Below are 23098 nucleotides of genomic sequence, written 5' to 3' on the forward strand. Positions count from 1 at the left end.
TTTGGATAGCTGAAAAAAAAGCAAAATAATCTGTCTGAATTAATACCTGGCTTGGATTAGCCAGCTGCATGCCCCTATTGCTCAGCAGGGTCTCTAAATTAGAAGTTCAGTTTGGGAACAGAGACCTGCCTAATACATACACTGGCTTATCCTGGCATGAGTAAAACCCTTGTTTCCTCCCCTTTCTACTCTTATTTTACCTTTGTGGCGACACAGAGAGTGCGCAGCCCTTTTCTGGCATATTCATCCAAATGTTTTTGAGTGTTTTTCTGAACTTTTTGCCTTCGCGCATCTACTTTTCTAACACCTGAAGATTAAAGGAATAAGGAAATGCAGATGTAATACATGGATCGTATTAATCGTATTAATAGCTTTTGCAAACTAGGTCAAGAAATCCTTCTAAATCCCCTAAAGTCAAATGGATTGGAGCACTTTTCTAATTTAAAACAAATATATTTCTGTGAGCAGAGCCTTTGTAGTTACTCCCATGTGCCAAGAAGGGGTGGGAGAGAAGCAACTGTGCCAATGGGGCACAGTTCATCAGAGAGGGAACCCACAGAAGCTCCAAAGAAATCAATGACAATGGGGCAAGGGCAATCCACACCCATTCCTGGTCTATAATTGCAGAAGCATTTCAGACAGCAAGTGTGACTTGCCTCCACATCACTCGGTAGAGAGATTATGGTGAAATGAAGAGTGTGACCCAGGAGCCCGGTTGTGCTTTAAAAGTTTAAGAAAAGTTATTTCACCATGGGCTTTAGTGGGTCAGACCTGGCAACTGAAATGAAGGCCATTCGTCTTGGTGCTATGAGATGCCTACGCAGTTTTGCGAACACAAACTTAACATGGCTGCGCACCTGAGAAAGAGCAGTGCCCCCTCTGCTGAGGGCTCTCCTGGATCACTGCTCAGTTATTTATAGCAGGGCCCCCCAACCTTTCTGAGTCTCCAGGCACATTCGGGGTTCAGACACGCCATGGTGGGAGGCAGTGACAAAATACTAGTCACAGGAGAAGCCAGCCACAGAACGATTGCAGCAGCTAAAATTCAGCCACATAGTGCAAATGGCTGACAATGTGACATAAAAAGAGCATGCAGGTCCATGTAGCCTCTAGCCCCCCCCCCCACCCCCAGCAGGTTGCCACACTGGTCAGTTTGGGTTCTCTGACAAGAGAGGCCCCCCTAGGCCATTTGTTCTAGGTGGGCAGAGACCCTTCAGCTGGCCTTGGGAACAAGGGTTCACAGACGAAGGAGACACCATGCAAAATGCCATTTAAAACTAGATGTTACTAAAAACGCCAGGGGCTGTTTCTCACAAGACATCCCTCATTCACTAGATATGCCACTTAAAAAAAAAGATAATAAATGAAACGGATGCATCATTTTAGAAAGCCAGCCAAAGGGTCCTCCGTACCTGTGGGATCTTTTTGTAGCAGATTCATGATCACAGAGTCTGCACCTTTGGTGTACACAACGACCTGGTTGAGGATAGGGTGCCTCACCACCACAGACATCCTCTTCCGGACGGCATCGAAAGGCAGGATGTGCAGCAATTGGAAGTCTAGCGTTCCCAGGGGCTCAAACTCTATTGTGATCCGATCAGGACTCCTGGACTGCAGGATGCAAGAATAGGCTCGGGCAGCCTCGACCAGGGCCGCCTCGTCAGAGCTCTCTGTCTCGTAGCACAGCCGATGTTGGAAAGACGGCTCAGGTAATGGTGGGAAAGTGCTGAAGGAGGGCATTTCCAGCGACTGCACTGATGCTTCATCAGAGCTCTCTGAGTCAGCAGGCGAAGGGGACAGACATTGTGCTCCTGAGAAACCCACTATTTGGCTCTCTGCCTCATAGCACAGCTGATCTTGCAAAGATGCCTCAGATGATGGTGGAGGAGTGCTCATAGAGGGCACTTCCAGCGGTTTTATTCGCCTTGGTTCATCAGGACTCCCTGAGTCAGCAGGCGAAGGGGACAGACATTGTGCTCCTGAGAAACCCACTATTTGGCTCTCTGTCTCATAGCACAGCTGATCTTGTGAAGATGGCTCAGATGATGGTGGAGGAGTGCTCATAGAGGGCACTTCCAGCGGTTTTAGTGGCCTTGGTTCATCAGGACTCCCTGAGTCAGCAGGCGAAGGGGACAGACATTGTGCTCCTGAGAAACCCACTGTTGGCCCAACATTCTTGCTCTCAGATTGTGATGCTTTGGAACTTGTACTTGGTACTGGCGAAGAGCTATTTTTCTGGATGGACGATCGCTCCAGTACCTTTGTAAAGTCACCCAGAGGTTCAGCTTCAGGAGGTAATTCACAGAGTGAAGGCGAAAGCCTCTGCAAGAGAGCAATTTCAAAACAAACCATTCAATGGTTACAGAAATAAACAGGACAATCCATGTTCTTAATGCAGACAATATTGGCAAGCCTTCGGATCAGAGCCAAAGTTGCTAAATTTGGCCTGCAGCATGGAACCCAGAAGCGCTCTGTTGGTGCTGAAACCACAAGGGAACTAAAAGTGCAGCTTGGGAACTGTGTTGTGGTGGCAGAGCCAGGACTAGCCGAAGGTGAACGGCAGGCAAGGCTGAGATCAAAGCTTGCGAGAGCAGCTTCAGGGCTCAAGGGGACGGGTGGACCCAGCAGGTTAGTCTGCTGGCCTTCCATCCACTGCATTTGGTTCACTGGCTCTCCCACCACTCAGCTGGATCAACACTGTGCTTTCCTTGGACACCCCAGAATGGGGCCCCCACCGCACAGTTGCAGGGAGCGGCATGGCGTTCTCCCACCAAGGTGGGGGTGGGGGGACTCCCGCGTCAGCTATGTGCGGTGTCCCTGCAGAGACACCGTAGGTTGGGAGAAGGGCCGGGCCAAAAGGCCCAGCTCTGCCAGTTATGCACACGCTGGCCTGACCCAGCCCACGCTGCTGCCCGCAGCAAACCAGGGAATGTGGAAAGTTCCGCTTTCCCTTGCCATGGGTCTTCTGGGATGCTGTGCCGGGCCAGGGCTAGGGTGGCGGCAGCGTCATGCACAATCGGGTCTGCCCTGCTGCCCCATCCTGGACTTCCTGCCCTGTGCATATTCGGTCTATGGTAGCTGTGGTCGTCTGCTGACCATCTTCTGCTTTTTCCTCACCATACAGCAGGCTTTCTGAACGATGGTTTCATGAAGCCTGGTGTGTCTTGATGGCCCTGGGAGGGTATTGTGAAGGGATGGGAGTGGATTAATGTTTCATATATTTTAATAATAATGGTGTTGAACATTTCTCATTTGATAAGACCACATATGGTCATGTTGACTCAGCCTTCCAATTGGAGTGTACACAGATATGCTCCCCAACCATATTCTGCACGGTTGTGCCGCTTCTGGGGTTTCTCGAAATGTGAAGACTATTTCAGGGGTGTCTCGACAGTAAAAAGGTTGAGAAAGGCTGGCTTACAGTGTCCTGCTCGGCACCCAGCAGGGCCTTCTCTACAGTGGCTCCCACTGGTGGAATGGGCTCCCTCAGGAGGGTAAGGGGACAGTGTAGTTCGGAAGTCTGAGGAAGTCATTTTCTTCACTAGGGCTTTCCCATGGGGTTTCAGCTCCAGGCATTGGCACGTAGGGGATGTGAATGGAGTTGCAGTGTGTTTTGTATATTCCTAATCTTGGAAGGGCAAGCTGCTTTAAGATGGGGGATAAATATTTCAGAAAGTGACAGTGCAGTCCTAACAAGAGTTATATCCTTCTAATGCATTAATTTCAGGTGTCTTGAAAGTGTGTAGCTCTGGTCAGGATTGCACAGAAAATGTTTCTCAAGATCTTCACAGTACATGGATTATTAACAAAGTAAAAAGGGGGGAGGGAGTCTAAACTCCAAGGGGCTTTTAAGAGACATGGGAGAGAAGTAGCAAAGTATAGGATCTCATATGGTCTTGTCACTGTGGAGCAATTTGGAGAACTAAGCAGTTTATCAACAAAGTTAGATTTCCGCAGGATAATGGTTTTTGTGAACACACTCCATCCTCAGCGTCCCGAAAATAAAGGTTCCCCTGAAGACAGACCTAAGGGGGACTTTCCCCCTTCCTCACATGCGCAATGCTACTGACTGTGCATTGCAGATACAGTCACGCACCCATGTGGTTCAACTGCAGTAGTGATTTCTTGCCCACAAGCAAACAGGGCAAGTGAACAGAGGAGAAGGAGAATAGTTGAGAAAAGACAGTCCTTGTATTCTCTCCATACAAGCAACTACAAGGCACCAGGGCCAAAAGACCGTTCAGATTTGATAGCCGGCTAAGGAGCGCTGCAGAGGATCCCGGGTTTCCCACACCCCCCTCACCTTTTGACTCGGTTTTGTAGGTGAGGAAATGACAACGGTATTGCAAAGTGCGATGGACAAGAAAAACTCGGAGATGTACATTGTCTTTGAGGACATATACTCCACTGCAGAGCGTGAATAGAGTTTCCGAGAGATTCCACTCAATTTCTGCATTAACGTTATGTCTGGGACAACAGTAGCCTCCTGTTGCTTCAAACAGAAATAAGAGTTAGTTTCTTTTATGAACTACATCTTGCAAGATATTACCATGAAATATAGTCTTAAAACGGCTGCCAAAATCCATACATTCATATCGAAAAGAGACATAGACCCGACACTCAAAGTCCAAGAAGATGCCCTCCCCAAAAGCCATTGATAAAACATGCACCAAACCCCTCCTCCATCAAAAGGTGCATCCCTTTTCAAAAGGAAACTGGTTCAACCATAACAATCCACCCTCCACGAGGACGACCTCTCGGCCACCCACACAGTGTTGACCATCTCCCTCCCTCTACACCGACCCGTTCTGGAACGACATCTAGATCCATCTTCCCCAGGAAACCCCTCCTTCTGGAGAGTGCCTGCTTCCCAGTTTCATCTGGCTTTTCCATATCTTTATTCTTCTGAATATATGCTGATTGGATGAATAAGCAAGTCTCATTGATGTTATTAAAGCAAATAACTAAGTCTGGTGAGTTCTTCTCTTCCCAGTCTTTGCCAAAATCATGTCTGGCTAAGGACAGCAGAGGAAAAGAGTTGCTCTGATTGGGTTTTGGGAAAAAGTCAGTGATGTATTTTCATTTTAGGGCGCAGTCAAATAACCTTTTGGCTGCCCTGTTAAGTGATCCCCACAACTCCAATTGGTCTCATAGACTTCCTGACAAACTCCTCTCATTGGGCTTAGATTTACACTCTTTGATGAATCCTGAGGAGAAAAGTATCTATACGTTCATAGTAAGGAGACTGGAGGACATTAAACATCAATCCTTACTGTCATTTACATCTTCATCTTGCTCTCCCCATGTACGGAATATTATCCCATTATATAAAGTTATTATCCCACCCTAACTTAGCATTACTGAAGATTACTCCGACAGGACAGCTTTCATGCTTGCTCGGCTGAACTCTTTCCCTTCTAATGTTCGCTTAGGGAGGTTTAACCGCATGCATTTAGCGGAGAGACTGTGATTTCATGGCTGTATGTTTCCTGATCTTCTTCCTCATATTATTTTGTTTTGCCCCAGGTTCTCTTTATACCGCTATGTGATATCTGACATTCTATCCTCCCTTCACTTCCACTGTGATGAAACTGTAATCGTTAATAAATTACTCGATAGCAAAGATCCTGCCCAAACCACCGGTATCACACCATTTTAGGTGAGGTTTTTAGAATTAATTCCTGTTTTTTAACAAAACTGAGTCACTCCGCTTGATTTTTACATTTTTTTACTTTGCATCTCCCTTCTTATGTTGTTCATTATGCCAATAAAGGCTTCTGTATCTCTATATTTTCTGGGTTCAATGGTATCTTTATTTTAAGAAAAATGATATAATTTGGACCATATTGTCCCAATATAGAAAGGCTCTAGGAGGACCCTATATTATCATTATTATTATTATTATTATTATTATTATTATTATTATTATTATTATTATTATTATTATTATTATTATTTGTATGGTAGTGTTACACACAGAAAGCATATAATATTTTTAAAAAATATAGTTCAGATGTATTTAGACAGCTTGGACAAGACTCCTAAATATTAATTTCTAAGTTTTCAATCCAGAATCAAAGCTGGGGAGAGTCAAAAGAGTTCTGTCACATCTCCCTATAAAGCACAATGTTCACATTCCTGTGACAGATGAAAAATAGTTTGGTGAGCTGCTCCACAATCTCATTTGGAACATGGACAGCCCTGACGGCATTTAACAGGAATTGCCCCAAGACCAAAAACAGGCCAACCCACAGCAGAGACAGGATTCTCCATGTATGGTAGAGATCACATCGAAAGAAATGGACAAAAATAACATAAAAATGACCTGAAGAAGGCAGGAAAAGGCCGCAAGAATCATGGGATGTTGAAAAAGGATGAGAGTCAAAAGAGAAAGAGAAGGAGATGAAGAAGAACATGAAGATGAAGAAGAAAGAGGTGGAAGAGGAGGAGAAGAAGAGTTGGTTATTGTGCTGTTTTTCTTTACCAGGAGGAGAAAGAACAAGCAGCAGCAGCAGCAGGAGTAGCAAACGTAGAAGCAGAAGGAGAAGGAGAAGGAGGAGGGAGGAGAAGAAGAAGCAGCAGAAGGAGGAGGGAGAGGGAGAAGAAGAAGAAGAGCTGTTTATTACTCCACTATTCTCTACCAAGATGAGGAGAAGGAGGATGTGGAGGAGAAGGAGCAGCAGAAGGAGTAGTAGTAGCAGAAGTAGGAGCAGAAGTAGAAGAAGGAGGAGGAAGAGAAGGAGGAGGAGGAGAAGGGAGGGGAAGAGGAAGAGCTGGTTATTATGCCACTTTTTTCTCCACCAGGAATCTATTATTATTATTATTATTATTGTAATTTTATTTATATCCCGCCTCCCCCTGAAGGCTCGAGGCGGCTCACATAAGAACCCCTCCCTTAAAATCCAAAACACTCACATAAAATTACAATAACCAATTAAACAATAACAACAATAACAGCAATAGATGGCAATAGTAATCATCGAGTCTCCGCCACCTCAGCTACAGGGAGGTGGAGGGAACTAGTGCTCACTCTCTACCGCCAGATTTCAGGGGGGGGGGGACCTGATCCTCCTGACCGCCCAGCCTCACCGTAGGCCTGGCAGAAGAGCTCCGTTTTACAGGCCCTGCGGAATGCTGGTAATCTGAAGGTGGCTTTCAGTCATCTCGCCTTTCCTCTCCCCACAACAGACCCCCTGTGAGGTAGGTGAGGCTGAGAGAGCCCTGATATCACTGCTGGGTCAGAACTGCTCTATAAGTGCTGTGAAGGAAGGTGAGGGTGTGTTTTTTGAGTAATTCTCTAGTTGCTAGGGGCTGGTGTATCCTGGACAGAGAGATTTGGTGGGTGGGCAGGATCTGCAGATTGTTTCCCTGGCCTGCTGTCCCTCCTGGATTGCCAGCTTGTCATTCTCTCGAACGTGCAGAGAACCACAGCAGCAGAATGAAGCTTCAAAGGTCCCTCCTGGCCAGCAGCAGCGGGTGGGGTTGCCAGCTCCAGGTTGGGAAACGCCTAGAGATCTGGGGGTGGAGCCTAAGGACGGCAGGGACTTCTGTGGAGTCCGCCCCTACAGCAGGGATTCTCTCTGGGGGACATCTGCCCCATGGGTGGCCCTGGCACATTTGAAGGGAGCCACAGACTGGGACATGCGAGAAGAGGAGCCCAGAGGGTCTATGGGGGACCTGGCAAATGAACAGAACAAATACCCTTGTTGTTGTCATAGATTACATCATTCATTGCTAGGAAGTTCAATCTTTGTGCAAAGGAAGAAAAGGCCATCATGGAATCCATTCCTTTGTGTGTGCTTGACTTCATGGGTTCAAGAACAAAGCCAAACACACATGCTTCTGTTGGCCAGATGTTCTACACTAAGATTTCATGAGGCTTTCAAAAAGGTTTCCCCGCACGTCAGAAGGCTCAGGCTTTCCTGTTGTCTGATAAAAAAAGATGGTCCCTCTTCTCTGCTCATGTTGTGTTTGTCAGTCCGTCAGTCAAATGTGTTGTGTGCAGCCAGGGGCCCTTGCAAACATACAAGCCAGCCGTTCTCTCAGGCACTATGTTGGGTCGTATCCTGGTTGGAGAGTGGGCCCTGGAGCCTGAGAATGGCTCCTGAGAAGCTCCTCAGGAGGTGGGGACTGGCTGCTCTAAAGCATCCCTTTTCTCCAGGGAAACTCATCTCAGGGGATCCCGAGGTCCCACGGGGAAGCTGCAGACCCTACTGCCCTGGTGCTTCATTTCACTTGCCATTTTTTTAACGGGGTGTGTGTGTGAGTGTGTGTGTGTGTGTGTGTGGGATCAATTCCTCACCAGTCAACCACTGCTACTCTTTATTGTGAATGGATATCGTAGGCAGGAATCCCCATCCATCACGGAAAAGGAATTGCCCCCAGTAGGGCAGAGTCTGCACTTACTTTGTTTATTCCATTGTCAATCCTGTTGAATTCAGATCGCTTTGAACTCGGGTCTTCCTCCCCCCCCCCATTGAAACAGGAAAGTCTTCTGCACGTGGTTAGGGTAGTTCAGAAGGGGGGGGAGCCAAGCCTCTTTCTTTCTTTTCTTGAAGGGGGAGGGGGAGGAGCTAAGCAGGGAGCCTCTTTATTTTCTTGGCGGGGGGGTGGAGAGGTTACACCTTAGAGTAACCTCCTGGCAGAGCCTCTGCATACCTTCTGAGGGTGGGCTGTGGGGGGCCCAGAAAGGGACCCCTCCTGGCCCTCTGGGACCCAGAGCATCCAGAAATAGCCTCTGCCCTGGAAATCTCTACTCGTGAGTCAGTCCTGTGAGGCTTGCCATTTGCAATCTGGGGAACCCTCGAAGGCAATTGCTGGAGAGGAGCTTTGATTCTGCGGGTTCTCCAGGTCCCTCCTGGAGCCTGGCATCCCTGAACAGCGGCAGGGAGCCTAGCCTTCAGCTGGGACCTGGAGATCCCACTTCTGGGGGTTCTCGAAGCCTGAAGAATACTTCAGGCAGTTCTGAATGGCAGAAAACCTAAGAGAAGCTGACATTAAGGCAGTCATTGAGTAATCTGCGGTAAATTCTTTCTCTGTCTGTGCTTCCTGTTTGTAATATACGACTGCCTTTGATTGACTTTGATATTGGACTGAACTGTAAAAGGTGAAGACTCAAAGTCTGTCATTTCTTCAACCAAATTGGACTATCAATTAAATATTTTCAGTGAAAGAAGAAATAGTGACAAGTTTATGACTTATTTGATGTTCACTGTTATTAGCAGTAGCTGCCCCTCAGCATTCCTCTTTGTTTCCCATTGGGAGCCGGGCATCCCTGCGCCTCCGTGGGGTCCCAAGCCAGAGAGTCCCCACTCCCAAGTAGCCTTTTGCTCCAGGGGGACTGATCCCTGCGGCCTGGAAGTGACTTGGAATTCCAGCCAAAGCCCAGGACACAGCCTTCGGTCAGCTCTCTTGGACACAGGGCCACAGACTTCCCCCCTCCCAAGCAAGGCCTTTCATCTCCACGAGGGAGGCTCAAGATAAGTTCTCATTGCAGAGTTCCCCCTCCAAAGCAGCCATTTTCCTCTGGGGAGCTGATCTCTATAGTCTACAGCTGACCTCCAAGTCACGGAGAAGGGCCTCAAGAGTCAAGGGGTGGGCAAAAGCTTTTGCCATGTAGCCAGCCCCCAGGAAGGCCACAGTGCGGGTGGGCACCTAGCGTCCGCTGTCTCCCTGGGGGCAACGGGCATTGCCCCTCTAACAGTAAAAGAAATGGAGAAGGCTGAATTAGATCTGTGGGTTTCTTACAATGGGGCTGTTGAAGAAGGCCAGTTGCCTCCTTGGGAAGGATCCCGGAGGGTGGGTGCTTACCTGGGCCTCATTGCACAATTCGCCATCTGGAGAGAGAGGGAGAGAGAGAGAGAGAGAGAGAGAAAAGGCATACAGTTTATGTGCAATTAAAATCTCTACCCTGGGGCCACGGAGCTTTGTCAATATTATAAGTGGCCACTGATTTAGCTATGAAACAGGACTGCCCTTAGGACCCAGCAGCTAACCCAGAAGCAAGTCACAGAGAGCGAGGGGAAGTTCGGGTTCTCAGAATGTACCAGATGCCCGGGTAAGCCGTAGCTTGGCGTTGAAAAATTCACAGAAATTTGATACAATGCATAAAAGACATCAAAATCTCTGTATTTTTCCTGCTCTTCTTTGCTTTGTTTGCTAAATAGAAACGCAGAAGGAAAGCAGGAAAGAAAGAGAGTAAAATGTGGCGTTGACTAAAGAAAACGTTCAATTTGTACATTTCCCCCCAAGTGGTAGCAGAAAACTTTCTTGTTTCTGAGACAGAGTCGGCAGGCATGGCCTGGCCATTGGCAGGAGTCTGGGGGCACAGGCATGGGGGGGGTATGCCATCTGTGAGGGGGTACAAGGGGAAATTGATTGGCCACATGGTAATGAGCCTTGAAGAGACTCCCCTGAGAAGCAAACCACGAAAAGGAATGTATATGAGAGAGTGTATTCTGACCAAAATCTTAACAAAAAAGCTTCAAATTAATTCAGATTCATTCATCCTTCCAAAATAATATTTTGAATCGCAATCAATTAGAGCTATTTTCAGGTAAAAACTAAGATCTGAACAAATACCAGAGAGCTATGTCTGCATGCAATTCAACAACAATAAAAAGGGATCTGACCACGCCTGTAGTCTGAAATCAATTCCTGGAAAATTTGGTAATGACATCATAACATTTTGGGAATTGCCTGAAACTCTAGTTTTCCTAGGAAGTGACATCACACTCTTGGTCCAATAGTGATGTTTTGTATCTCCCCCTCTGCCAAGAGGAGGCCGGGGGAGGGAAACACTGAGGATGGCGGATCCCCTGACCTTGGCAGGAAGATGCAAGACCTGCTCCCAGAGAAGCTTCACAGAATTCCATTGAAATCAGTCAATATCCTTCTGACTCCAAAATACAATCTTCCCTGAACTCAGTCACAATCTTGTCTTTTCCTAGCTCAGTATGACGTATAGCAGTGGTCCCCAACCTTTTTATCACCGGGGACCGGTCAACGCTTGACAATTTTACTGAGGCCTGGGGAGGGTAGTCTTTTGCTGAGGGACCTCACAGCCTGAGCCCCTGCTCCGCTTGCTTTCCCTCCGGTGCCCCTGACTTCCTGCCACCCGCTCACGGGTGCTGCCAGCTATGGGGGCCCCTGGGCAGCACCAAAGGTGAGCCGGTGGCAGAGTGGCAGGGCAGCCCCCGAGGCAGCAGCCGGGGAGGAAGACGAGGAGGAGCCGCGGCCTTGTACCGACTGATCTATGGGCCGGTATTGGCCTTCGGACCGGGGTTGGGGACAACTTACATATAGTATCTTTCTTCTCCTTTCAATTACCAAGACAAAAGAGACATCTGGGCCACAAGGGATAACTAAAGATACAGCCTGGGATAACTGTCACATTATTGACACTGGAGTAAACCTGTTGACCCCTCACCCAGATGGCGCAGAGTAACTTGATCTCATCCTAGGAAGGCTAGTGGTCTAATATCTACCTTTTCTCTACTTTATTGCTGTCCCTGTTGTAGTACAGAGATGGGGGGAAAAAAGAAATTTGGACCCTTTCGAATTTGGGGTGAATTGATTCAGCATGGATCCAAAGCAACCTTCTCTGGCTTGGCTTTAGCCCAATCGATTCAGCTGAATCGAAAGCGATTTTGCACCATTATAGTTAGTGGGAAATTATTTCTTCCTGTCTATTCTGTGGTCCGGGGGGGGGGGCGGCGCTGTTTGAGGTAGAGGCATGAAGCCTCTCCAGAAAGCATCCTCAAGTTTCCAACCGAGGGGACCAGGGAGCCCAGTTCCATGGCTACCGAAAGAGGGTGCCACGTCGGACCTCCGTTGTTTCCAGTGGAGAGGGCAAAAAGAGGACGGGGCCACGCTCTTTGGGTGACACAGAACTGGGCCCCGACCTCGTCAGCTATCTCATTCTCTCTCAGATTTACCGTTTTCCTCATGTGTGTATTTCTGGCCTCCTATGGAGCATTCCCGGAAAAGCATTTTATTCTCGGTGAGCGTCCCGGTCTTATCGGTAAATATGTATTCGATCTGGCCAAGGTCTTCAGTAATATTCAGTGTTGGGCAATCGATCGTTGTATTTGCTTCCTTGTTGTTAAAGTCTTTGTCCGTCTTTATGAAAGATATTTGCACCAATTTCATAAATTCAATGGAAACATAAAGAGAAACTGGAATCCAGACCTATGAAAGCAAAAAAGAAAGAAAGAAAAGAATAATTTAGTACAGCTTTATCCACCAAGCCAGTTCCAGTTCAAATTTGCCTCAAAAAACATCTGGATCAGCTCTCTAATAATTAGATGACTTCAGATTCCCAAACAAGTGGCAGAGATGTGAAATTACCTGCAGTAAAACTACGAGCCTCCATAACAATGTGAATGATCTTAATAATGGGCTGCTAAATGTCTCTGAAGGGTTGCTGATTCTGCTGAGCCGATACCAGTGAACTATAACAAGGAAACAAAGGAAAAGTGTCAGCCCGAGACCCTGCACTCCAAGGCCTTGGCATTAGCCCAGCTCAGAAAGCTCAGAAAGCAGAAAAGTCGACCCTGTGAACACGGAGAGGGAAACCAATCCCTCTGATATATTTTTCAGTAATTGCACCTCATTATCAGTTTTCCAAAACAAAATGCTTTTTTATCCCGTTTATTCCTATGGCTTCACAGTTTCCAGAAATGTTCCTCCTCTGCTTAATGGTATGACACGTTGAAGAGGGAGAACATTTCTCATCTCAGACAAACAGGGATGAGCAGCCGAATTCTGACAGTGACTCCGCAGAGGGATCCGGGGCGAGAAAGGGCGCCGCCAACTGCTCTCCCACGAGACCTTTGAACCAGAAGGAGGCTGGGGCTGTGACTCAGGGGAAAGGCCCCTGCTTCACACAGAGTTCAATCCCCGGCCTCTCCAGTTAAGACAAGAAAGGTCCCAACAAGTGGCAGAAGGAAAGCATGTGAAGCTGGCATCTGACATACGCAACTTACCTACAGCTGATGTAGAACACAAGAGCAAGAGGAGTAAAATACACCACAGGATATGCCCATTCACCCTCTTCTCAAGTTTGCTCCGCTTGTGCCTGGGGCCTGTGTTGTTCAACATTGCTTTGGTTTCATGACCTTTGGACACACAAAAAACATGGGATTGGACGTGCCATTGGCCAGGCTGGGGGGTGGGGAAGATCAATTCCCACAAATAAAATGGCCACTTGGGTAGAGGGACTCTATGGCATTGGGCACTGAGAGCCAAGTTTGTGTAGTGGAGATCCGGGTTTGATTCCTGACTCCTTCTCCACATGCAGTCAGCTGAGTGACCTGGGGCCAGTCACACTTCTCTCAGAGCTCTCTCAGTCCTGCCTACCTCACAGGGGGTCTGTTGTGGGTGGGAGGAAGGGTGGGCAATTTTAAGCCCCTTTGAAACTCCTTCAGGTAGTAAAAAAAGGGGCGCAAAAGCCCAGCTTCTTTTATCTCTTTGAAGTCCCCCTTCCCCAAATCCCGACCTCCTTAAACTCCACCCCTCTCCATGTGTTTCGTAGCCTCAAACTGGCAACCATATATTTGATCCTTCTTTGGAATCCACAGACATCAAAAATACTTGTGTGAAATTTAAGCAAAGTCAAGACTAATCATCCCTATTTTGTGATATTCATCCCCGGGGCTTACCAATGAGCAGAATGGCACCCTGAATTTGAAAGGGACAGGAGCAAAGGGAGAACATCCTAATGATGAAAATCCACAGTGCAGATGATTTCTGATAGCTATGGTACACAATGAGACTGGGGGTGGGTGGGGAGCAGGGCAAATATGGGAAAGTGCTGAATTCCAATTGGATTACACTGTTTGGAGAACGTACGTGAGGCACATGGTGGTTGTGTATTTGCTTCCTTGCACAGTTATGATGGAAAGGCCATATGAGAAGAGCCTGGAGAACCACAGTAACCTTATAGCTCAATCATCTCTGCCTGAAATACGATCAAGAAATAAAACAGAGGGCAGAAACCTGTGGAGGTGTGCAGCACCTGAGACACAAATCAACTGCCCGCCCCCTTAGACAAAGACACCCGAAATAGGGAGGGATCAAAATGTCCTTCAGACACTGAAGCCAGAGCTCCCTGCGGTCTGCAGGCACTTCCCTCTTAGCCAGGCTTTCTCGATTGGTCTTTTGTAACATCCTGGAGTTTCTTGAGGGCCCTTAAAGGGTTTCCTGAATGGGTGGGAGTTCATTAATTCTTAATATATATTTTTAAATTGTTTAAAAAATTACTTGTTAAAAACAAATATATGGTCTTTCCACCTGCCCTCCCTCCCCAAATGGCCAATGATGAGCCTGGAGGGGGTGGGAAGGGGAGGGGTCTGGGTGTGCCTGTCAACAGCTATGTTTCACAACCCTATTCTGCATGATCACACCGTTTCTGGGGTTTCTCGAAGGCTGAGGAATGTTTCAAGGGTTTCGCAAGGGTAAAGAAGTGGAGAAAGGCTGCTGTAGCCTTGCCCAGCACTGCCATTTTGCCAGTGCTCTGAATTTGACTGTTTCTACCCAGATGCCTCTCTGTTTGTGGGATTCACTGTCTGCAATGGCTGCAGTGGCACCACCACTGTTTCCTGGTCTGCAGCTCAGCAGTATCTGCCCCACAATGCTGACCTGTGTATACCACAACGCCCACCACAGCTTCTGTGTTCCTGACTGTGCATCCTCGGAGGAGTAAGTTTTCTTTATTTAGGCCGATGCGCTCTTCATTCTCGAGCTCCCTGGAATGACAGAACACACAAGCCAGCTATGATAGTTACCTGCCTGGGAAAGTCACAATGGATCGATGCAATCAGCCAGCCAGTACCATTCCATAGCCTCTTCCCTCTGCTGCCCCTGGTGGCAACTAGTGCTCTCTGGCCTCCCCCCACTGGCACCCCCTCATCCCCTGCTGCCATTCCACAGAACGGGGGGAGGAAAAATCGGCATTGCGCTGACCTTGTCAAATCTAGCCTGACCCTGGAAGTGATGTCATCATGTCGGGGTTATGGTTTGCGATTCTTAGAGCCTCACCCTGTTATGATGATGTCAGTCAATTCTGGGCTTGTACCAGAAGTGATGTAACAGCATTGGCATGACATGTATTCACACGCCCCCAGACCTGTTCAGCTTCTCCTTACCAGAATTTGGCTGGATGGTAACCCTACTGGGAGCTGTAGGTCACAGCCTTGCGGGGGGGGGGGGTTAGGGTAAGGCTGGGGATTGCTGGCTGCTTGGCCCTGGTTTGAAATGAACGCTTTAAGGCAGGGCTGGCGAAACTGTTCCTCTCCAGTACTACAATTACCATGAGCCCCTGCCATGCAATAAGAGTCCTTGAAAGGGATACAGTGAACAATGTGGATTCCCCCCAATTACTTACAGAAAGCCACGGAAGCTGTTGAGGTCATTGTTAGGGGCCTCACATTCTATTTTGTTGGTGAATTTTTCTGGATCAATTTCAGAAGCCTGTATGGGCACACAAAGGAGGGTCTCAGGCATGAACTGGAGCAACGGAAAGGAAGAATGAATTCTCTTGCCAGTAGAGGCTGCTCTTTGCAAACTCTCTTTGACATCTGTCAAACTACTCAGCATGGTAACCTGATGGAAAAGCACAGGTAACTAACTCCAGGGCTGAGAAGCTACGAAGGTTCATGCCCTTCGCATCAGGACCCCTTTGAAAAGAGCATGGGGCATTTCTAGGAGGAAGAGACATGCAGACCAAAACAGCAATAGCATAACAGAAGAGCAGGGCTAATTTATCACTGAAGATTCTCAATGCAAACAAAAAGGACTTATTCATTTTCTTGTAATGTCAGCTAGGTTTGCTTTTTGTTCCACCCTAAAGAGAATTCCTTCTTCCAGGAGGCATGTAAAATTAAGGCCTACAGAAGCTCTCAAGGAATTAACAAATAAGATTACCTTAATTCAGTTGAAAAAACGAGCCCCCCCCTCCCTCCATTGTCCCCCCCCCCCCCCGTTTTGTGGTTCATGTTTCCATTTTGGGAGAGTTCTGTTTACTAGGTGTGCATTTACTGGTTGTGCATTTTGTGTGCTCCGTACTGCTGCGATACGGCGATCTTGTCCCTGTATCTCTGTATCAGATGCAAGTTACTGGATGGGTTTCTTTGGATGCGGTATTTGTCTATGTGTGCAAGAGCAATAAAAGTAACTTTGCAAAGAAAGTGATTCTGCCAAGACAAAAGAGCAGGCCAAGTGAATGTGGACACAGCAAGCTGGTCGGGTTGAAGGAATGAAGCCACCTTCGATGGAAATATCCTTTTCCTTTCATCCAGGGCAGGCAGAAATGGGCCGGTGAAAACTTGTCATGGCATGAAAGTCAGTGATACCAGCAGGTAAGTCCCATTCCATTAAGCCTCTATTCAAGGCACAAGAAACGTTCCCTCAATGTTTGGGCAAAAGGTTCAGCAGAACTATACAAGGTGACAGCCCGATGTCGTGCTTAAGAGTGGAGGCCTGTCTAATCCAGAGAACCAGGTTTGATTCTCCACTCCTCCACATGCAGCCAGATGGGTGGCCATGGGCCAGTCACAGTTCTCTGAGAGCTCTCTCAGCCTTACCTACCTCACAAAGGAGAGGGCGGGTAGACAATGGAAAGCCCCTTGGAGACTCCTTTGGGTACAAAACACCAGCTCTTCTCCTTCTTCTGATTAGAAGAAGAAGAGCTGGTTCTTATATGCCGCTTTTCTCTACCCAAAGGAGACTCAAAGCAGCTTACAGTCGCCTTTCCTTTCCTCTCTGCACAACAGACCCCCTGTGAGGCGGGTGAGGCTGAGAGAGCCCTGATATCACTGCTTTATCAGTGCCATGGCGAACCCAAGGTTACGCAGCTGGCTGCATGTGGGGGAGCGCAGAATCGAACCTGGATCGCCAGGTTAGAAGTCCGCCTTCCTAGCCTCTACACCAAACTAATTACTCTGATGGCTGATCCAGCAGGGTCAGTGCTGACTACTGTGATGGGCAGGAGCTCTCCAGTGTCCCAGGAAGAAGTCTTTCAGATCACCTATTCTCTCTTTTTAAACTGGTGATGCCAGGATTGAGCCTGGATCCAGATGTTCTCCCACTGAGCTCTGGCACCTCTGCACTTCAGGTGTGTTCATCTTGAAATGCTATACCCCACCTCTCATGATTAAACCCCATAAAACACAACAAAAAACCCAAAACAGCAGTGGACCTAAAATCGATCCAGCATTCCGGAAAGCTACAGGGGCTGCCCATAATCCAAACACCCAGGAGCCACGGTTCTGACTGAACTGAATGGGGGTGGGGATGTTTCCGTTTTCACTAGCCAAATGAGAAAAAATAGGCCAGTCATAAAAAATAAAAATAAAAACACCCGCTGGACTGCTGCCTAGCAAAACATCCAACATTTTACTGAAGTTACCCTTTGTATCTGCTTTAGAAGAAGACTATTCCACCAGAGGGGTCTCCAGCTGTGGCCATGAGCACAGACTGCCACCCTGAGGTGTTACGAAGCATTAGAGATGGATGGGGGGAGGATATACCTGGTCTTCAAATCCTCTCACCACCTGTCTCTGTTTCAAAGTGGTCTGTCCATCAAGGCTGGATGTTTCCAGGTGGCAGATTCCGTCGGCATCCGTGGAATAGATCAACACCATGTCGGCAGGGATCTCTTCATTACATGACAATCGGATGATATCACCAACGGTTATGTTTTTCCAGAATTTGTCTATGTATGCTTTTTCCTTTCTGAAAAACAGGTGGGGGGTGGAGGCGCTTCCTTTCAAAACCAATACGTAAACAAAGGGAAAGGATGCTATTCTAAATAACTCTGACATGCCATAAAACCTATCAAACTCTCTGCCTCTGGAAGCTGGGGATGCCTTTGTGACTCGATCACACCAATTGCACACAGAGGGACAGAATGCTGACCGAGAATCTGCTCATCCTTAATGTTTGCATTGCATTTTTTGCTTTCAGAAAAGATTGAGCATGTTCCTTGCCAAGGAAACAGCAAAACTCTTTAAGTGCAAACCCAAGCTAGTTTTTCAATGCAGCCTTCCAGAATGTGTGATACAACATGCCTCCCATACAAATTAAGAAAGCATCCATAATATAGCTCATGCAGTTTATGTGTCAACTAGTAGTTAAGCCCGCTGTAATTGAAATACAGCGGGCACTAGGAGGGCTCTCCCCAGCCCCTCGCGGTCCAGCTTCCCGGCTTCGCGGCTGGGGAAGTAGCTGAACCCAGCTCCTACCCCGGCCGCGAAGCTGGCTGCCCCCCCCCACCCAGGCTCTCCCCGGCCAGCTTGGCTGCGTCGTGGGCGGGGAAAGGGCTGGGCCGGCGCGTTTGTGCGTTTCGTGAAGCCCTGGGGATTCTCAACAGCCCTGGCAGGGTTCCCTAAATGTGTGGGAGTCAATCAATTTTGTACATATTTTTAAAATTTGTTAAAATATTTATTGGGTGTTATAATTCTGTATGGTCATGTCAACCCCCTCCAATGGCCAGTGATGGGCCTGGAAGAGGTGGGAAGGGTAGGGGCCCAAGGGGTGTGTACACAGTTATGCTTCCCAAATATATTCTGCATGATTTAGCCATTTCTGGGGTTTCTTGAAGCTTGAAGAAGGTTTCAGGGGCTTCTCAATGGCAAAAGAGTTGAGAAAGGCTTCTGGATAGGTGGTCCTTTGGGTTCCAGTGAGGGGAGAAGTGGCTGGACATTCTTTGGGATTACAGTTGATCTCCAGATGACAAATCAGTTCACCTGGAGAAAATGGCCACTTTGGGAGATGGACTCTGTGGCATTATACCCCACTGCAGTCTGTCCTCTCATCAAAGCTCCTCAGGCTACCAAATCCCCATTTGTTTCCCAACCGGGAGCCAGCAACCCTACACAACAATCCCGTTCCAGTCCTCAGTGACTTACCTACAGTAGGCTTTAGTCAATAAGTTGTTTATCTTTTTGTCTAATTTATATTTCCCATAATCTTCCACAGCATCTTTCACGGCAATAACAGTGAGTACCACCAGGAGAGGTAGCATGGTGATTTCCTTCTGAAAAGCCTCAACCACTGGAATCCAGTTTAGTATAACTATAAATAGGAAATATAAATTGGCCACTCTGAAAGAAAGCAAAAGAACAGACAATAAAGTTGGGATCCGCTGATGAACCGTGGATGAGGAACGTCTGCATACGTCACGTGTGAAAGAACAGCAGTTAACTTTAGGTTTTGACATTGATGGAGTGATACTCAAGGAAATGATTACAACTTTCAGATTGATTACCTATTGGGAAGGTGTCTATGAAATTATGGCGGAATGTGAAGAGAGGGAGGGCCTGTCTCTGCCCTTTGCTGTCCTCGAAAATTACTTAGCGATCATGCAGAATGTTGATATATTCATATGGTATCAAGCCACTTTTCTGTATCAAGGTCCCAGATAAAGAAATGCACTTTTTCTTCTGTAAAAAACATTGTATCAGCAGTTCTTTGGAGAGGGCTGCAGGAGGGGGGTCCTGGAAAGGATTCTCTAAGAGGGATATTATGGAATTGACTGGGCAGCCCTGTGAAGTAGGCATGATGTGGATGCGTAAAACCCTTTTATGTTGTGGGAAAGAACACCCACCCCATCAGGCTGTCCCCTGAGCAATCCACTAATTCCTTTCCTTTCCTTTCCTTTCCTTTCCTTTCCTTTCCTTTCCTTTCCTTTCCTTTCCTTTCCTTTCCTTTCCTTTCCTTTCCTTTCCTTTCCTTTCCTTTCCTTTCCTTTCCTTTCTCCTTTCCTTTCCTTTCCTTTCCTTTCCTTTCCTTTCCTTTCCAGTTATGACACCATGCTTTCATGCTGTTTCTTGATTCTCCACACCTCTCCCCTATAGCATCTGGAGTGTTTCTGACATTATAACATTACTGCGTATGCAATAACAAAAAAGGGGGTTTCATCGCTGCTGAAGTACGTAAGAACTCATTTGATGTGTTTCCTAAGTACTGAATAACATTGTTATGAAATGGTGTCTCCATTTTGACCATTGTCAGTCAGTTGGTGACTAAGGAGGAGAAGGGGACCTTTGAAATGATAACAACCCTTCCTTTATTTACATTATTATGAAGTTCTAACTTAACTGAAGACAGAAGGGACCTGGCCTTGGCAGAACCTATAGCTCTAGCTACAAAGCTGAGTCTATGAGGACAGCAAAGCTGAGGGGCTGACTGCCCCTGTTGTCTGGCTTAGAACGGGAGGAGTCAGACACTCCCACTTCCAGGACCTGTGATTATTCTATGGACTATGAGCAAGGTCTCCTCAGGCATGAAGCTGCCTTATCCTGAATGAGACCATTGGTCCATCAAGGCTAGGATGATCTATTCAGACTGGCAACCCCTCTCTAAGGTTTCGGGTGCAAGCCTTTCACATCACCTACTGCTTGGTCCTTTCTAGCTGGAGATGCCAGGGATTGAGCCAGGGACCTTGTGCATGCAAAGCAGAGGCTCTTCCACTGAGCTACAAACCATCCCCAAGAATAACCTCCTTGTGATTAAGGCCAGTGAGTCGGGAAAAAGCATAGACAGAGAGTCAAATTAAAAAAAAAAAAAACAGTAGCAGGGGAAGGGGAGAAATGAGAAGAGTTTGTGACTTCTTTTAGGTGAAGAGTCTTATTGGGGGTAAGACCAGGTGAATAGGATTTGCATAAAGAAATTCAGGCAGATGGTAAGAGAGCGAGAAAAAGGAAAAGGGTGCCCATAACCCCTTCCCCCTGCCAGAGGCCAAATCAACCTGCAGTTTGCTCCGTCCCTTCCTTACACCAGGTGTGTCAGGAGGAAGAGCCCCATCCTGAATGTGACCGTCCGCCCCCACAGTCTCCAGGAAGCTATAGCCACATTGGTAGGCTCAAAACTATGGACCAATTGTCACTTCATATTTTGTACTTGAGTCCTGCTTCCTAAATGTGAGGCATAAAGGGAGCGCTGATCCAGAAAACGACGCCGTGGGAACTATTTCACATGTCCTGCGTGGACTGTAAATTCACATCTGAGACCACGATCCTTAGAACAAACAAAAAACCCTCCGTCTCATTATAATTTCACAGAACTGAACTTTACCTGTGAAACTGTTCAAACAGATTTCTCGGTATAAATGTAAAGAACGTATATTTGGTAGTTCGAATTTTGTTCTTCTTGTAGTGCTTTGATGCTTTTTCATATTCATCTTGAAAATGATCCAGGCATGGTATGACTATTCTGTCCTTGCTGGGTGTTTTGGCCTGCTGGGGCCTCCCTTCGCATCTTGGAGAAGCAAGTTCTCGTGTGAGCCTGGCACTCACTCTGTTGTTTCTGGTTAACAAGCGGCGCCAACGAGACCGGACCCACTGCAGTGGCCCTGCCATGCTTCAGAACTCTGAAATCCAAATACATGTTAAAAGCAACAGGGAATTGTCATTTTTGGTTCAGTGAAACACAAGGATTGAAAGCGAGTTTGCACCTAATAGCTAGCCACCATTCGGAAGGGTTTAGAAAACTCTGAACTTATTACTTATGCAGCTGAGCTCAGTTAGGGATCAATCTGTTTGGGTTTTGCTCTGCTTACATCCTAAATCCCATTTTTTCCTCGCTGTTGGATTTCCCAGGCAAGAGACGCATGGATGTGCTTTGCAATTGCCAGCCACCATGCCATGACTAGTATATCTTGGAGGTCTCCCATCCAAACACTAGTCAGAGTTTACTCTGCTGAGCTTCTGATTAGGTATGTGCAATGAAATAAAATAAAATGAAATGGGGTCTTTTGCGATTTGGCCTGAACAGTTTCAGCCCAAATCTGAAGCCCCTGAAGCCCCTTCCTTGGCCTGGATGCCTCTGAATCCACATTGATTTGGCACCAACCTCTGGCCCCAGGAAAGTCTTTGGGGAATGTTCCCTTTCTGACTATTCTGTGATCTGGCTGGTGGCAGTGATGGAACCATTGGAGACTTCTGTTCTTTCCAATGGCAAGGGAAAAATGGGTTTTCTGTTCTCTCTTTTTCTCCTCACCATTGAAAACAATGAAGGTTGGATGGGGTACCCTCTTCAGGTGCCTGAAAAATTGGATTCTCTGTGGTCCAATCTTTTTTAAACTTCTTTTGTGGAGAGGCTACTGCAGCTACACTGCAGATACTTGGTGCATCTACCCCCAGGGGGCTGGACTGGATGAGCCTGGAGGTCCCTTCCAACTCTATGATTCTCTGATTCTGTGCTAGCAAAATGCACTACTCCCATCAGATTAGGATAAGGACTACCTTCTGATAACAGTAAGAGGATGTGCTTCTTTAAAAGTAGTGCTCTACTGTACATCATGATAGAGACAGAATAAGGAACACATAACGAAAACAGCCACATGATGTACATGATGTCTAAAAATACTTGGCACAAAGTTGTCATTGTTATGGGTTCATTACAGAAAGCCAAGTATTCTCTGACATTGGGGAAATAACAAGCTGTCACTCTATCATGAGAATATTACAGTGTTTTAAACTAGGAATCGGCTCTACATTGGTGTGACACCAAAACCGAATTCCAAAACATTGTATTATACTACAAACCAGCTTTTAATGCAAATAATCCAGGAAACTGGATGAAATTATTGGACAACCTTCTTCAAGTCAGCCGTCTTTCTGCGGAAATATTTTCTTTGGCTCTGATTAAAGCAGCCTTAGCCAATTCACCAATTAAATATTCCATGAAATTTGCAAATGGGAACAAATACACTCTTTGCTTTTAGATAAAGCATGCTAGTTTCACAGGAAGTATCATCTTAGATACTTTTTTTCTCCACACCATTGAAAACAATGAAGGTTGGATGGGGTACCCTCTTCAGGTGCCTGTAGAATTGGATTCCCTGGTCCAATCTTTTTGAAATGTGGGGGTTCTTTTGTGGAGAGGCTACTGCAGCTACACTGCAGAGACTTGGTGCATCTACCTCAAACACCTTTTCCCCTCAGACCACAGAATACAGGGGAAAGGAAGATTTTGGCCCCTTTAAACTGCCCAATCTGTGCATGGCCGAACCATGTCCTGATTGTGGTTAGGTGAGCTAGTCAAGGCTGATCCAGACAATTTAATTAACGGAGAAGTGGGATCCAGACCAGATTTG

At 47.0% G+C, this 23098-nt stretch overlaps 2 protein-coding genes across 2 annotated transcripts in view; both read right to left on the reverse strand.

The window, feature by feature from the left end:
- LOC143819666 (phospholipid-transporting ATPase VD-like) overlaps positions 1-21366 on the reverse strand; it is a 37671-nt gene extending 16305 nt beyond the window's left edge. The window contains exons 1-12 of the mRNA XM_077301550.1: positions 21076-21366; positions 18909-19103; positions 17529-17733; positions 15386-15471; positions 14641-14747; positions 12987-13118; positions 12349-12452; positions 11937-12189; positions 9811-9836; positions 4304-4492; positions 1413-2322; positions 201-307 (exon numbers count right to left, since the gene is read on the reverse strand). Of these exons, the coding sequence (XP_077157665.1) occupies positions 201-307; positions 1413-2322; positions 4304-4492; positions 9811-9836; positions 11937-12189; positions 12349-12452; positions 12987-13118; positions 14641-14747; positions 15386-15471; positions 17529-17733; positions 18909-19103; positions 21076-21359 (2598 nt within the window). The 5' untranslated portion in view covers positions 21360-21366. The remainder of the gene's footprint in view (positions 1-200; positions 308-1412; positions 2323-4303; positions 4493-9810; positions 9837-11936; positions 12190-12348; positions 12453-12986; positions 13119-14640; positions 14748-15385; positions 15472-17528; positions 17734-18908; positions 19104-21075) is intronic.
- Positions 1-23098, reverse strand: part of LOC143819822 (uncharacterized) — a 150816-nt gene that overhangs the window by 56660 nt on the left and 71058 nt on the right. The gene's annotated exons all lie outside the window — the stretch shown is intronic.

The sequence above is a fragment of the Paroedura picta genome, chromosome 10, assembly GCF_049243985.1.
Source record: "Paroedura picta isolate Pp20150507F chromosome 10, Ppicta_v3.0, whole genome shotgun sequence".
NCBI classification, from domain to species: Eukaryota; Metazoa; Chordata; class Lepidosauria; order Squamata; family Gekkonidae; genus Paroedura; species Paroedura picta.